The 15719-nt window shown below is 44.0% G+C and overlaps 1 protein-coding gene across 2 annotated transcripts in view; it reads left to right on the top strand.

Annotated features, from left to right (window-relative positions):
- The window catches only part of LSP1 (lymphocyte specific protein 1), a 109860-nt gene that overhangs the window by 68994 nt on the left and 25147 nt on the right, over positions 1 to 15719 (top strand). For both annotated transcript variants that reach the window (XM_075327011.1, XM_075327013.1), the window contains exons 3-8: positions 6907 to 7153; positions 7444 to 7541; positions 11071 to 11173; positions 13375 to 13461; positions 13913 to 13956; positions 14950 to 15031. In XM_075327011.1, coding sequence (XP_075183126.1) covers positions 6907 to 7153; positions 7444 to 7541; positions 11071 to 11173; positions 13375 to 13461; positions 13913 to 13956; positions 14950 to 15031 — 661 coding nt within the window. The remainder of the gene's footprint in view (positions 1 to 6906; positions 7154 to 7443; positions 7542 to 11070; positions 11174 to 13374; positions 13462 to 13912; positions 13957 to 14949; positions 15032 to 15719) is intronic.

Below are 15719 nucleotides of genomic sequence, written 5' to 3'. Positions count from 1 at the left end.
GCGCACTCCCAAACGTGCTCCATCCGCCATGCTGCGCATTCCCAAACGTGCTCCATCCGCCATGCTGCTCACTCCCAAACGTGGTCCATCCGCCATGCTGCGCACTGCCAAACGTGCTCCATCCTCCATGCTGCGTACTCCCAAACGTGGTCCATCCGCCATGCTGCGCACTCCCAAACGTGCTCCATCCCCCATGCTGCGCACTCCCCATCGTGCTCCATCCCCCATGCTGCGCACCCCCCATCGTGCTCCATTCCCCATGCTGCACCAGCATCAGCCTCTCTGCCCGCAGCATCAGCCTCTCTGCCCGCAGCATCAGCCTCTCTGCACACAGCATCAGCCTCTCTGCACACAGCATCAGCCTCTCTGCACACAGCATCAGCCTCTCTCCTCCCAGCATCAGCCTCTCTCCTCACAGCATCAGCCTTTTCTGTCCCTAGCATCAGCCTCTCTCCTCCCAGCCTACCCCAGCCTCAGCCTCCCTCAGCATCAGCCTTTCTTCTCTCAGCCTTCCCCTCCCAGCCTTCCCCAGGATCAGCCTCTCTCATCCCAGCATCAGCCTCTCTCCTCCCAGCATCAGCCTCTCCTCTCTGTCCCCAGCATCAGCCTCTCTCCTCCCAGCCTTCCCCAGCATCAGCCTCTCTCTTCCCAGCCTTCCCCAGCATCAGCCTCTCTCCTCCCAGCCTCCCCCAGCATCAGCCTCCCCCAGCATCAGCCTCTCTCCTTCTAGCCTCACCCAGCATCAGCCTCTCTCCTTCCAGCCTCCTCCATCATCAGCCTCCCTCTCCCAGCCTTCCCCAGGATCAGCCTCTCTCCTCCCAGCCTCCGTCTTCCCAGCCTCCCCCAGCATCAGCCTCCCCCAGCATCAGCCTCTCTCCTTCCAGCCTCCCTCAGCATCTCCCTCTCTCCTTCCAGCCTCCCCCAGCATCAGCCTCCCTATCCCAGCCTTCCCCAGGATCAGCCTCTCTCCTCCCAGCCTCCGTCCTCCCAGCCTTCCCCAGCATCAGCTTTCCCCTCCCAGCCTCCCTCAGCATCAGCCTTCCCCAGCATCAGCCTCTCTCCTCCCAGCCTCAGCCTCTCTCCTTCCAGCCTTCCCCAGCATCAGCCTCTCTCCTCCCAGCCTCAGCCTCTCTCCTTCCAGCCTCCCTCAGCATCAGCCTCCCCTTCCCAGCCTTCCCCAGGATCAGCCTCTCTCCTCCCAGCCTCCTTCAGCATCAGCCTTCCCCTCCCAGTCTCCCCTAGCATCAGCCTCCCCCTCCCAGCCTTCCCCAAGATCAGCCTCTCTGCTCCCAGCCTCCTCCAGCACGCCGTGCTCCTCTGCCGACACTCACACACACCCGATCGCATACACTCACCCACACAACCGATCGCATACACTCACCCACACAACCGATCGCATACACTCACCCACACCCGATCGCATACACTCACCCACACCCGATCGCATACACTCACACACACCCGATCGCATACACTCACACACACAGACACTGACGAAATCGCACATACGCGCTGATACTCACAACATCCGGAGATATCACATGCTTCTGGCCATGTGATCCTCCGTCAGGTCCTGGAAGCTCACAGCACAGTATCGCCACCGAGAAGCAAGCGATATCCCAGGATGTTGTGAGTATGTGGATGCGATGTGATGTGTGTGTGAGGGTGAGTGTGATCTGATGTGTGTATGTGTGTGTGTGTGCTGTTATGTGTGTGTGTGCGTGTGTGTATGTTCCGCCGCTGCAGGACCTTGATGTGTGGATGCGATGTGATGTGTGTGTGAGGTGTGTGTGAGAGTGAGTGTGAGCCGGTGTACACTGGTAACTATGATACACATCGGGTAACCAAGGGACCTTAGTTACCCGATGTGTATAATGGTTACCAGCTTTCACGGCCTCCGTCAAGATCCCAGCATCGCAAGGTTATGTCTGGCGCTGCTGGGATCCTGACGGAGCCGGTGTAGAAGCAAGCGATCTCCCAGGATGTTGTGATGTGTGAGGTGTGTGTGAGAGTGAGTGTGAGAGTGAGTGTGATCTGATGTGTGTGTGTGTACTCACTTGGGAATCGGAGCTCCGTGTCAGTTGGGCCAGAGCGAGCGTGCATTGCGTGAGGGGGGCGGGGCCTGCAGAGAGCCGGGGCGAGAGGCCAATCCGTGTGGGGGGGCGGGGCCATGGCGAGCCCAGCGGCCAATCAGCTTTGTGTCACCGTAAGGACACAATTTCGGAGCATGACAGACAGACAGACAGACAGATAGACAGACAGACAGACAGACAGACAGACAGAATAAGGCAATTATATATATAGATATATATATATGCTATAAATTATGATATAAAAATATGTTTTTTTAACATTTAACACAAAAATCTGATTTAAACAACAGTCATGTGATGACACATTCCCTTTAACAACCAACATCATGATGGTACGAGAAGAAACTGCGGGGCATCAAACCATAATCTTGTTTGTATTGAGATATACAGTATATATATCTATATATAAAAAGATATATATAGATAGAAGTGTGTATATATATATATATATATATATATATATATATACAGTGTCTACAAGTAGTATTCAACCCCCTGCAGATTTAGCAGGTTTACACATTCGGAATTAACTTGGCATTGTGACATTTGGACTGTAGATCAGCCTGGAAGTGTGAAATGCACTGCAGCAAAAAAGAATGTTATTTCTTTTTTTATTTTTTTTTTAAATTGTGAAAAGTTTATTCAGAGGGTCATTTATTATTCAACCCCTCAAACCACAATAATTCTGTTTGGTTCCCCTAAAGTATTAAGAAGTATTTCAGGCACAAAGAACAATGAGCTTCACATGTTTGGATTAATTATATCTTTTTCCAGCCTTTTCTGACTAATTAAGACCCTCCCCAAACTTGTGAACAGCACTCATACTTGGTCAACATGGGAAGGACAAAGGAGCATTCCAAGGCAATCAGAGACAAGATCGTGGAGGGTCACAAGGCTGGCAAGGGGTACAAAACCCTTTCCAAGGAGTTGAGCCTACCTGTCTCCACTGTTGGGAGCATCATCCGGAAGTGGAAGGCTTATGGAACTACTGTTAGCCTTCCACGGCCTGGACAGCCTTTGAAAGTTTCCACCCGTGCCGAGGCCAGGCTTGTCCGAAGAGTCAAGGCTAACCGAAGGACAACAAGGAAGGAGCTCCGGGAAGATCTCATGACAGTGGGGACATTGGTTTCAGCCAACACCATAAGTAACGTACTCCACCGCAATGGTCTCCGTTCCAGACGAGCCCGTAAGGTACCTTTACTTTCAAAGCGTCATGTCAAGGCTCGTCTACAGTTTGCTCATGATCACTTGGAGGACTCTGAGACAGACTGGTTCAAGGTTCTCTGGTCTGATGAGACCAAGATCGAGATCTTTGGTGCCAACCACACACGTGACGTTTGGAGACTAGATGGCACTGCATACGACCCCAAGAATACCATCCCTACAGTCAAGCATGGTGGTGGCAGCATCATGCTGTGGGGCTGTTTCTCAGCCAAGGGGCCTGGCCATCTGGTCCGCATCCATGGGAAGATGGATAGCACGGCCTAACTGAAGATTTTGGCCAAGAACCTCCGCTCCTCCATCAAGGATCTTAAGATGGGTCGTCATTTCATCTTCCAACAAGACAACGACCCAAAGCACACAGCCAAGAAAACCAAGGCCTGGTTCAAGAGGGAAAAAATCAAGGTGTTGCAGTGGCCTAGTCAGTCTCCTGACCTTAACCCAATTGAAAACTTGTGGAAGGAGCTCAAGATTAAAGTCCACATGAGACACCCAAAGAACCTAGATAACTTGGAGAAGATCTGCATGGAGGAGTGGGCCAAGATAACTCCAGAGACCTGTGCCGGCCTGATCAGGTCTTATAAAAGACGATTATTACCTGTAATTGCAAACAAGGGTTATTCCACAAAATATTAAACCTAGGGGTTGAATAATAATTGACCCACACTTTTATGTTGAAAATTTATTAACATTTAACTGAGTAACATAACTTGTTGGTTTGTAAGATTTATGCATCTGTTAATAAATCCTGCTCTTGTTTGAAGTTTGCAGGCTCTAACTTATTTGCATCTTATCAAACCTGCTAAATCTGCAGGGGGTTGAATACTACTTGTAGGCACTGTATATATATATATATATATTATATATATATATATATATAAATATAGTATATCTTAGGTATCAAGCTTGATGACAAGTCAATAAGTATACAATATATTTCAGTAGATGTCTTTAGATAATTGATTTTATTCACATGACAGCAGTGTTTTTGCGCCAATGTAAAGATATCACAATCTGACCTCGGGCTCTTGTCTTATGATCTTCAAAGTGTATCTTTAAGTCATTAAACTTTAATGTCAAGAAGAACATCATAAATCACACATGTTTCTGACTTAACATCAGTGTAATTATATATGTTCATGTTGTTATTCATTTTATAGTTTTCATTATTTCAGTAGAAATGTGTCTAAAATAGAAAAAAGGAACAATAAAGAAAATGTCTATAAAAAAAACCCTTATCTTTGTATGAAAAACCCCACAAAGGAATGTATAAATTGGTTTCGGTGGCTTGTTTGTTAAGTGGATCATTGAAGCATATAAGTGAAGTGTACAGTAAATGCATGATAGATTAACAAAGGCCGCAGAGCTCTGTGACTCCCAAATACTTTTAATACTGTGCTTAGAAATTAGATTAACCAGTTCATGACCAGGCCATACTAGAATCCCTAAATCTAGATATTGTCTGGATTTAGCTAGAATGGCAATGTTTTGAATTTTTATTTGTTTAGATTGTCTGACACCCAAAGAGTTAAATATATCAGTGGAATTTATTTATTTCCCAAAGAGTTACATATATCAAAATAATTTATTTATTTACTCATTTTTTCATTTTAATACCCCAAGCTGATGAGTAGGAAAAATAATAACTAAAAATAAAAATTGGTTAAATTTAAAAGGGACGTGTGATGGGCTAAATATGTGAAAAGTAAAATTGTTTAATATGTTTCTCCTTTCGAGTAATTATTAAAAGGGGTATTCTCATCTCCAAGATCCTATCCGAATATGTAGTAGGTGTAACAATAATAATATTAGCAAATACCTCCAATTAGAAATGTAGTATAGTTTTCCTGATATAGCCATGTCTCTTACCTCATGTGCAGGGCAATGTATCATTTATTGGGTTGCTAAGTTTTGATAAAATCCCTGTTTTATTTGGTGCAGAGCTACCAGTTCCCAGATTGCTGAGCTCTGCATATCGCCACCCACATCTCTGATTGGCAGCTTTCTGTGTATGTAATGGGACAGGTGTGTAATGGATGACTAGGGGACACAGGAAACCCTATGCAGACCCTAAAGGTGGCTTTACACGCTACGAGAACGCTAAAGCAATCTCGTTGGGGTCACGGAATTTGTGACGCACATCCGGCCGCTTTAGCGATGCCGTTGCGTGTGACACCTATGATCGATTTTGAATCGTCGCAAAAACATTCAAAATCGGTCATCGGTGACATTCCATTCCCAAATATCGTTGCTGCTGCAGTAAGGATGTTGTTCGTCGCTCCAGCGGCAGCACACATCGCTATGTGTGACGCCGCTGGAACGACAAACATCTCCTTACCTGCGTTCACCGGAAAAGGAGGAAGGAAGGAGTTGGGCGGCATGTTCCAGCCGCTCATCTCCGCCCCTCCGCTTTTATTGGGCGGCGGTTCAGTGACGCTGCTGGGACGTCGCTGTGACGCTGAACGAACCGCCCCCTTAGAAAGGAGGAGGTTCGCCAGTCACAGCGACGTCGCTGCACAGGTATGTGCATGTGACGCTGCCATAGCGATAATGTTCGCTACGGCAGCGATCACCACATATCGTTACAACGACAGGGGCTGGTGCTATCACGCTCAACATCGCTAGCAATTGCTAGCGATGTCGTAGCGTGTAAAGCGGCCTTAAGACTGGGGTCCCTGAGCTCACCCTCACACCCGGAGGTACTCTTAAAGGCAAGGAGGTCCGGGCCCCCGACCTGGCCCTGCCTCCTATCCTGGACCTGATGACAAAGTCCTCACTACCCACACCACCCAGGGGACAAACCATGATGGAAATACCAAAAACCCCACCAAAAATGAAAACAGACGGGGTAAAATAAAACCTCAAGCACACCTAAAACCTACACTAGGGAGCAAACAAAGGTATAAGGGTAGGGGTAACAAGAGAAAGGAAATAATAACAAAAACAGACAACAATCGACCACAGCAGACAGCAACAAGCATGTTCTTTTTCCTCCTGGGCTATCTCCAAACTGAGTTGAATAACCAGCCACCGCTTCAAGAAGCAGAGGGATTTAATACAGCCCGGAAGTGCTCAACTGAAGACAGCTGAGCAATCAGGGAAGTGATTAACCCTAAAATGCCCAAAGGAAAAAAGCAGCATTTAAATGTGCATAGTCCCAGATGGTAATAGAGAACTCTAATCCTGAGCCTCCCCTTATTCACATGACTGTGTATAAGCACAAAGTTGCCAATCAGTGGTGGGCGCAGAGTTATACAGAGCTCATGAATATAGAGAACTACATGGCAGCAAATTTACTAGTCCTGTAGTGATAATTCCCTGCTGATAAAACTGTGATTTTATCAAAACTCAAGTTATGCATGAAAATAGAGATTGTGTGGTCTCATAAGAAATTTTCTATTCCTATGTTATATAAAGTGAGCACTTAATCACAGAGAAGTGCTTCTGTAACCGATGAGACTCTACTGTTTCTGCCCCTCAACTATCCCAACCATGCAAAATATCAGCTAATATAGAAGGTCCAATGTTTGTGCTGCCCTGTATAAGAAGTCATCTACATAACGTGTCCAATGTCTCGTCTCATTTTTTTTAGGATGGGACTAAAGCCAGCTGGAACCTGGGAGACTGAAGAAGATGAGGGATTCAGTGACTGGTCACAGAAATTGGAGCAGAGGAGACAGAAAGGAGCAGCCCAGGCCACAGAAGAAACAGAGGAGTTCAGGCCCGTGGAAGAAGAACAGAGTGGATTTGTAGGAACTGCAGAGGAAGAAGCTGGAGGTCAACAGCCAAAAGCAGAAGAGGAAGAAGATGAAGGGACTTCCCGCTATGAAGCAGTTGAGGTATTTTTGCTAAATTCATCTCTTGAATAGCAGAAATAACAGAAGGTAAACTCCATATATAAATATATTTGTCATTAAGCCCAGTAAGCTAGGGTACAATACTAATGACGAGATATTCTCCCAAACTCATCCATGTGCACATTCTAAGCTGAAGAATGTGGCCTTCTTGGCTGATGGTCCCTGAGGATCACGTGAACATCTCTAAAGCACTTTTCCTATATTATTCATAATATATGGGTAACTAGGAGTTCTATGCAGTATTACATACTTCATTTCTTTATTTCTAATAGGTGAATGATGAAGCAGATGTCTGCAGCTATGAAGGCAGCAGCCATGAGACCAATACAGCCGAGACAACGACCGTCACTACCAACCAGTGGGAGACAAGGTACACATTCTACCCCAATTTCTTAGATAGATTTAGTTCATATGAAGAAAATCATAGAAATACAGTAGACCTTCTCATAATGCCAGATCAGATCCCATACTTTGCACTGACAAGGGGCAATCACCCCGAAATACCATGTCTGCAAATTTGAGGCATGAAAATCGGACCAAGTGGAATGCGATAAAACCTCACAATCCACTCGGACCAATATTAGCCTATGTGCCAGCACCCATGAGCAATTATTTTCTCAGCCCCAATCAGACCGAGTAAACAGTCGCAGCATGCTGCGATTGTAAAGCGAGTCTCTTTCTCTTGCACCCAATCAAGTCTATAGGGCGAGAGAAAAATCGCACTGCTCTCGCAGAACACCGGTGTACCGCAAGTGCAGGGCGAGAATGGCAATAGCCGGCTACAGAGGAGACAGGGAGATAAATCCCTCCCTCTCCTCTGCAATGCTGGCCCGCCCCTCCTCAGTGCCGGCCCGCCCCTCTTCAGTGCCGGCCCGCCCCTCCTCAGTGCCGGCCCACCCCTCCTCAGTGCCGGCCCACCCCTCCTCAGTGCCAGCTTGCCCCCCGCAGCTGAGGTCTGATCGCATAATGTAATGCCTGCCTGGATCCACAGACTCAGATAGGCTGCAATAGGGAGGCTAGAGGGAAGCCACTCACCAAGCAGGAGCCCCAGAACCCTGAAACCCTTTAACCCCTATACAGGGATTTGGAATTACACAGGGCCCAGGTGATCACTACCTGTGGAAGGCTGCAGTCGGATGAGAGTAGTCGTCAGACAGGGTCAAACCAGGAATTGCGGAATAGGGACAGAATCGGCAGGCAATGACGTAGTCAGCAAACGTAGCAGAGGTCAAATCCGGATCAGGCAGAGAGGTACAAAAACAGTAGGCAGGAGGGTAGTCAGAAAACACGCAGAAGTCAGCACTCAGGAATCACCAAACAGAATAGGGCAGATCAGGAGCCAGGAAAATCAGAACTATCTCTGGCAGTGGTCACGTGACAGGAGGGGGAATAAAAAGGGTGTGGTGTCTTCCCATTGGCTGTAGCTGAACGCTGGCAACTTCAGCTGGAAGACACACGCCACCCACAGTCAACCAGTGGTACTGCAGATCCCAAGATAACCCAGCCCAGTGGATGATCGGAGCCTGCGCCCACCGCTGGCATCGACTCCTCTCCCATCACCAGCACCATCCACGGTAGGAACACGGCATCGCCTGGCGATCGGAGCAGAAGTCGCTGGTGCAGACTCCGGCGGTGACATAACACATGATCGGACCTCAGTCACAGTGACACTCGCATGACACTTGGTCGGCTCTGCTGTACTGCCAGCGTGAGCTGAGTGTCATGCGAGAATCACAGTAGATCCCCGTGTGGCCCCGGCCATATGAAAAGGCTCGTTAAAGGATCACTTTTACTTTTAGGATTGCTACTTCCAATAGGTGGTGCTAGAGTTCGTCTCTTTCCTCCTTGGAGAGACAATTAAGAATTTCCCAACAGGGTAGATGAAATGATGAATACAGGGCTGCTGCAGTACTTTTTCTTTTAATTTTGCGACGTGCTGTTACTCCTACAAAAAATGACAACTTTGTGTTATTATACTGGATGACCCTGGGAGAAGTGATGGGACAGTCTAAGGTCCCGTGCAGATGACAATATTTTTGGTCTTAGTGTAATCCAACAAATCATTGGATCATACTCAATACTGACTGAATCGTCCGAGGAAAAATAATCATAGCATGCACATTTTGCCTCCGTAAATTGGATCACACTCGGCCATTCTAGTCTACGAAATCCGAGCACGGTCCCGTTTTTACGGACTGACATAATGGAGAAAATTGAATTTTTATTAAATTTCTCTCCACATCTGAGAAAAATGGATCCCGCTCTGATCAGACTCAGATCAAGGTCTGATCAATTTTCTCAGATACAGAAAATACAGTCATGTGACCCTAGCCTTAAAGAAAGTGCAAAGCAGGAGACCTTAGGGAAAAGTGTTAAAGGGGTTTTCTATTTTTTTAAACTGTCCTCTACTAACCCTCTCCACAGGTGCAGTATATATACTGTATAGGTATATATATAGTCAGCACGGTGGCTCAGTGGTTGGCACTGTATGGTGGCTCAGTGGTCAGCACTGCATGGTGCCTCAGTGGCTAGCACTGCAGTCTTGCAGTGCTGGATCCTGAGTTCAAATACCACCAAGGACATCTGCAAGGAGTTTGTATGTTCTCCCCGTGTTTCTGTGGGTTTCCTCCTGGTTTCCCCCCACACGCCAAAGACGCAGTGATAGGAAATGTAGATTGGGGGCCCCAATGGGGACAGTGATGATCACTTCTGTAAAAGCGATGTGGAATTAATAGCGCTATATAAGTGCGGTAAATAAAATAAATATATGAGGCTCACAAGTTCGAGCTAGGAGACCTCTTGCTGTTCTGTGCATAATGATTCATACTAGAACCTTTATACACAGTCATCTGTATTAGGCTAGTTTCACACTTGCGTTGAACGGTATCCGTTGCATTGCGTTGTGTGACGGATGCAACGGATGTGTTGCATATAGTAGCACAACGGATGCTGCAAAACAACGGAATCTGTTTTGATTTTTTTTTTTTTTACAGTTTTACCGGCGGCAGACTATTGTGAACGATCAGCTGATCGCTCCCAGTAGCAGGCCGCCGGGTGATCAGCTGATCGCTCCCTGCAGCCGGCCGCCGGGTGATCAGCTGAGCGCTGTCACTTGCCGGCGGCCGGGCATGCCAGCGGGCGGGCGCTCAGCTGAGCACTGTCACTTGCCGGCGGCCAGGCATGCCAGCGCCCAGGCATGCCGGCGGGCGGGTGCTAAGCCGAGTGCTGTCACTTACTGGCGGCCGGGCATGCCGGCGGCCGGTCGCTCAGCTGAGCGCTGTCACTTGCCAACGGCCGGGCGCTCAGCTGAACGTTCGGCCACCGCGAGCCAAAATAAAGTTTGTGATTTAAAAAAAAAAAAAAAAAAAGAGCATGCGCAGTGAAATCTAGAGGATTCCGCTGCTCAAAACAACGTTACATGCTGCGTTCCTCCCGCTGGGCGGAAGCAACGGAGCGTCGCCTAGCGGAAGCAACGCAGGTCCTTTTGGTACAATCCGTCACCCATACAAGTCTATGGGAAACAGCGGAATCCGCTAACGGATTCCGCTGTTTTCCAAAAGGGCGGATTGTAACGGAAGGAAAACGACGCAAGTGTGAAAGTACCCTTAGACCTATGAATGGAACAGTGATATTCATAATTTTTAGGTAACTATTCGTGTTCTGATAATAATTACCAAATACCAAGTATTATTCCAGTATTTGTCACGGCAAGAAACAATCCTTGGGTTTCCCATTGACTTGTATTAGGTTCGTCATTCGTGGCAAAAACCGGAATAGTACTTTGGGATTTGTTACGAATGATCCAAACATGAATAGTTACTAGTTGCCCATCACTAATATTTTTATAATATTTTTCTCTTGCACGCCATCATTTTTCCTCTTTTTTTATTTGTCCTCAGAGAGTATAATGATAATGAAGAGGATAACAGAGAAGCAAGTCCATATCCAAGAGAGGAAGAAAGAGGGAGAGAAAATGATGCATTTGAGCCGTACAACGATCAGGTAGTCCCAGCCACCTCCGTGTGTGATCATATGGAAACCTTCCCCTTCCTGGACCCAAACGTGTCTTGCTATATGCTCCTATGATTATTGATGTCACAGTGCACATCATGCTGTAATCTGATCTTTATTAATTGTATCAATATTTTATTATTGGAACACTTATTGTCCATATCAGATGTTAAACTTTAAAGCATATTCCCATCTCCAAGACCCTCTCCCAATATGTAGTGAGTGTAATAATAATATTATTAGCAAATACCTCCAATTATAAATGTATTTTAGTTCTCCTGATATAGCCATGTCTCTTACCTCATGTGCAGGGCATTGCAGTAGCTTAAGTATCCACGGTTATGCCTAGTGATGGACGAGCATACTCAGCACTTCTCGTTACTTGATTGAGCATCGGAGTGCTCGGGTACTTGTGGAGCTCACTGAGTATCGCTGGTGCTCAGATGTTTCGTCCGTGACACGACCACAACGCACAGGCTTACGTCCCTGCATGGAGGGAAAACTATTTGCAATCTCTGAATGGCTCTCACTGAGGTTAAAGCAATATTTTCTGGTGTAGTGTCAAAAGAAAAAAACCCTCTCTCCCTTCCTCCCCTGGAAATGCTCCATTTTCGGCTGTCTGTATGTGGGCCGAGAGCCGAACTGCCCAATCATTGCCTTCCATTATACTCGTTTCTCTCACAGCATCTGGCTTAGGCAGGAGTTCCACTTGTGTATAACTCGCGCGAGTCTCGCATCGGTGTCACCCGACACGGCCTTGTGCTCTCTGGACATGAGTGTGCAGCTGCATAGAGCTACATGCAGCCGACCCGCTCCTGTCCGGAGAGCGTCAGGCCGTGCCGGGTGACACCAATGCGAAACTCGCGCAAGTTATACGCAAGTGGAACTCTGGCCTTACTCGGCTCGGGGACCGAGCATCTGAGCATTTTAGTGCTTGACCATTTCTAGTTACAACCACGAGCAACTAACTGTCCCTATATGTGTAGTCATAACCATAGATACCAAAGTTACTGTAATGCCCTGCACATGAGGTAAGAGACATAGTGAATCAGGAGAACTATACTACATTTCTAATAATCCCCATATGTAGTAGGTATAATAATCATATTAGAAAATACCTCTAATTAGAAATGTAGTATAGTTCTCCTGATTCATATATGAGTGGATGTAACCATGGATAGCTAAGCTGCAATGCCCTGCACATGAGGTAAGAAACATGGCGATATCAGGAGAACTATACTACATTTCTAATAATCCCAATATGTTGTAGGTGTAATAATAATAATATTAGCAAATACCTCTAATTAGAAATGTAGTATAGTTCTCCTGATTCATATATGAGTGGATGTAACCATGGATACCTAAGCTGCAATGCCCTGCACATGAGGTAAGAAACATGGCGATATCAGGAGAACTATACTACATTTCTAATTGAAGGTATTTGCTAATAATATTATTATTACACATACTACATATTGGGATAGGATCTTGGAGATGAGAAAACCCCTTTACAGCACGACACACCAAAAACAGAGAAAAAAAAAGCAGCATTAAAAAAGTAATTTACATTTTAAAGCTAATTTAAATAATATGTGCAGAAATTCTACAACATTAAAAACTCACCAGAAGTCTAAACCCTTCCAAACATAGGATATACAGTAGGTGTGTGGATAAGGCTTGAACAGCGGATGCCAGCTGTGTAACACAGTCAGCATCTTCCACAGACAGCAGTGACTGGAGCTAGCTCCGATTGCAGCTTTTTAATCAATGTCTGACAGCAGCATTTAAGTGTTTGCGATCTGTGTATGAATGCCGTGCTATGACGAGATCGTGGGATGCCAATGGCTTCTCATGGCAGCCAGTGGCCTACAGATGCCCCTGTTGCCATCACATTTATACTCCTATAAATTCCAGACTTCATTCAATACTGATGTATCATCAAAGGTTTGAGTTCTCTAGCGGGACTAAAAAAAACAAACTGAAAATTAATAAAAAAATAAAATGAAAAAATACCTCTTTTTTTTCAATTAAAAAAATAGAGAAATAAAATATAAACGTTTTTGGTACTGCCGCATCGGTGAGATTATGCTTTATGAAAATATGAAGTAGGTAGAACTAAGACATAGTAGAGTTTCTGGAATAAATCCATGTACTAATGGTATTTTGACTGTGTTCCTTCACTCATTACATAGAATGAATCATACAGTGAAAGATGGAGGTCTGAAGAAAAAGGGCAGTCAGTGAGCAGCGATGGGGAGGACAACCAGGACAATATTACTGTGAGTAGTGTATCTCAAAGAGTAGCTGTCATCAGAAAGAGACCTAATCTTTAAGGTGTTTGTATTAAATGTTTTGGTTTTTTTTTTCATTTTTGCAGTTCTAGTTTTATCCATATCACAATCTATATTAAATATAAAAAAAATGTGAATACTTGCAATTCTCACATTGGCCACTGGGACCATTTTAGACTTTAACTTCCTGTTGTTTCAGGAAATAACACATGTACATTAACCACAAGGAACAGACTCTGATCCTATCCTTTGTATTGACGCATCTAATGAGCGTGTGCAAAGGTGCTCCTGATCTACCGCACTCCTATATCTCATTGCAATATGTAATCATTTGTGTCATATTCTTTATTGTCCTTTGTGTTTTAACATTCACAGTTATTTCCAAACTGTTTGTCATTGAAGGGGTACAAAATAACTTTTCTATTTCACAAATAATTAGGTCACTGAAAGAGCAGAAGTCCTGAACCGCTCCATCCAGAAGAGGTAAATATTGCTTCAGAAAAGACCTGCATTCTGGTTTTTCTGTGGATTAATAATGTCAGTTGTATAATATAATGTAAAAGCTGACATTTATTAGTATTCTAACAAATTGTGCAGGTTCTCATCCTCCTCAAGTACAATTTATTTATGAAAAAAAGTGTAGTTAATATTTTATTATTATTATTATTATTATTATTATTATTTAAAGTGTAGTTACTATTTATTATTATTATTATTACTATTATTATTACTATAGCTACAATTTAATATTATATTATTATTACTATTATTATTTTAAAATATAGTTACGGTACTTGTTATTGTTATTATTATTATTATTATTATTAAAAGTGTAGTTACTTATTATTATTATTAATAATAAAAGTGTAGTTACTATTTAATTTTATTATTATTATTATTTAAAGTGTAGTTACTATATAATATTATTATTACTATTATTATTTTAAATATAGTTACTATTTATTATTATTATTATTATTATTATTATTATTATTATTATTATTATTAAAAGTGTAGTTACTAATTATAATTAGTAACTACACTTGTATTAATAATAATAATAATAATAATAATAATAATAATAATAATAATAATAAAAAATAGTAACTATATTTAAAATAATAGTAATAATAATAATAATATTAAATAGCAACTACACTTTAAATAATAATAATAAAATTAAATAGTAACTACACTTTTAATAATAATAATAATAATAATAATAATAATTAGTAATTACACTTTTATTATTATTATTAATAATAATAATTATAAGTGACTATATTTTAAAATATTATTATTATTTAAAGTGTAGTTACTATTTAATATTATTATTATTATTTAAAGTGTAGTTACTATTTAAATATTATTGTTCTATTATTCGCTGTGTGTCTTTAATACATCTTGTCCGCCTCAATTTCATCCTTTCACTGTGTTACTTTTTCTTGAAATGTGACCTTTCTTTCTTCCATACAGTAATAGTATTAAACGAAGTGAGCCACCTCTCCCAATAAACAAGATTGATGATCGCCTGGAGCAGTACACACATGCTATAGAGGTATGAACAATGGAGATGTAGATGGACAGAGGACAAGGGGCTGTAGTCGCGGTAGATGAGGGGTCTTCTGCTTCTGCTCAGCAGGCCTGCTTTGGTGATCTGTGTCCCGGCCCCTCCATTGTGTAAGGGGGAGGGGAAAAGTGACAGTGTTCCTGGTGCAGGGGGTGGACTTTGTGTGCGCAAGCCATACTTCTGTTTAGGCCCTTGTGCAGACCAGGATTTTCCCACCGGTGATACACAGACACAGATTCTGGTTTCTTTGTCAACAATCTTTTACTAACAGTTACGCACAGTATATCAGTCATTACTGTAGGCTCAACACTTGAACATTGTAAGCACGTTACATTCAACTCCAAACCACACTTCCAGTGCCGACTGCTCCATGGTTCCTGGATATACTGCTGTTGTTTGTACATCCTCCTCTTCAGTGTCTGGCAACCCGGTTTCACTCAGTAGAGTCACGGAGTTCTGCAAGCCATGGTCTCATCCTACAGACACCCGATAGTATGAACGGTTTCGACCTCCGTCGGAGAAAGATTGTTTACTGGTGATTCCGAGTCGACTTGTTCGCCCAACTCTATGCCAGACCTCTGCTCTAGAACTGGTACCATTGGAGTAAGTCGCCACCCGTAAAAAAAGTTTGAGCCCGGTACTCACTATTGCGGAATATGGATGATACGTTGTCCTA

Source organism: Anomaloglossus baeobatrachus, chromosome 10, assembly GCF_048569485.1.
Source record: "Anomaloglossus baeobatrachus isolate aAnoBae1 chromosome 10, aAnoBae1.hap1, whole genome shotgun sequence".
NCBI classification, from domain to species: domain Eukaryota; kingdom Metazoa; phylum Chordata; class Amphibia; order Anura; family Aromobatidae; genus Anomaloglossus; species Anomaloglossus baeobatrachus.
Note: the sequence above shows the minus strand (reverse complement) of the source record. Positions and strands in the feature narration are given on the sequence as shown.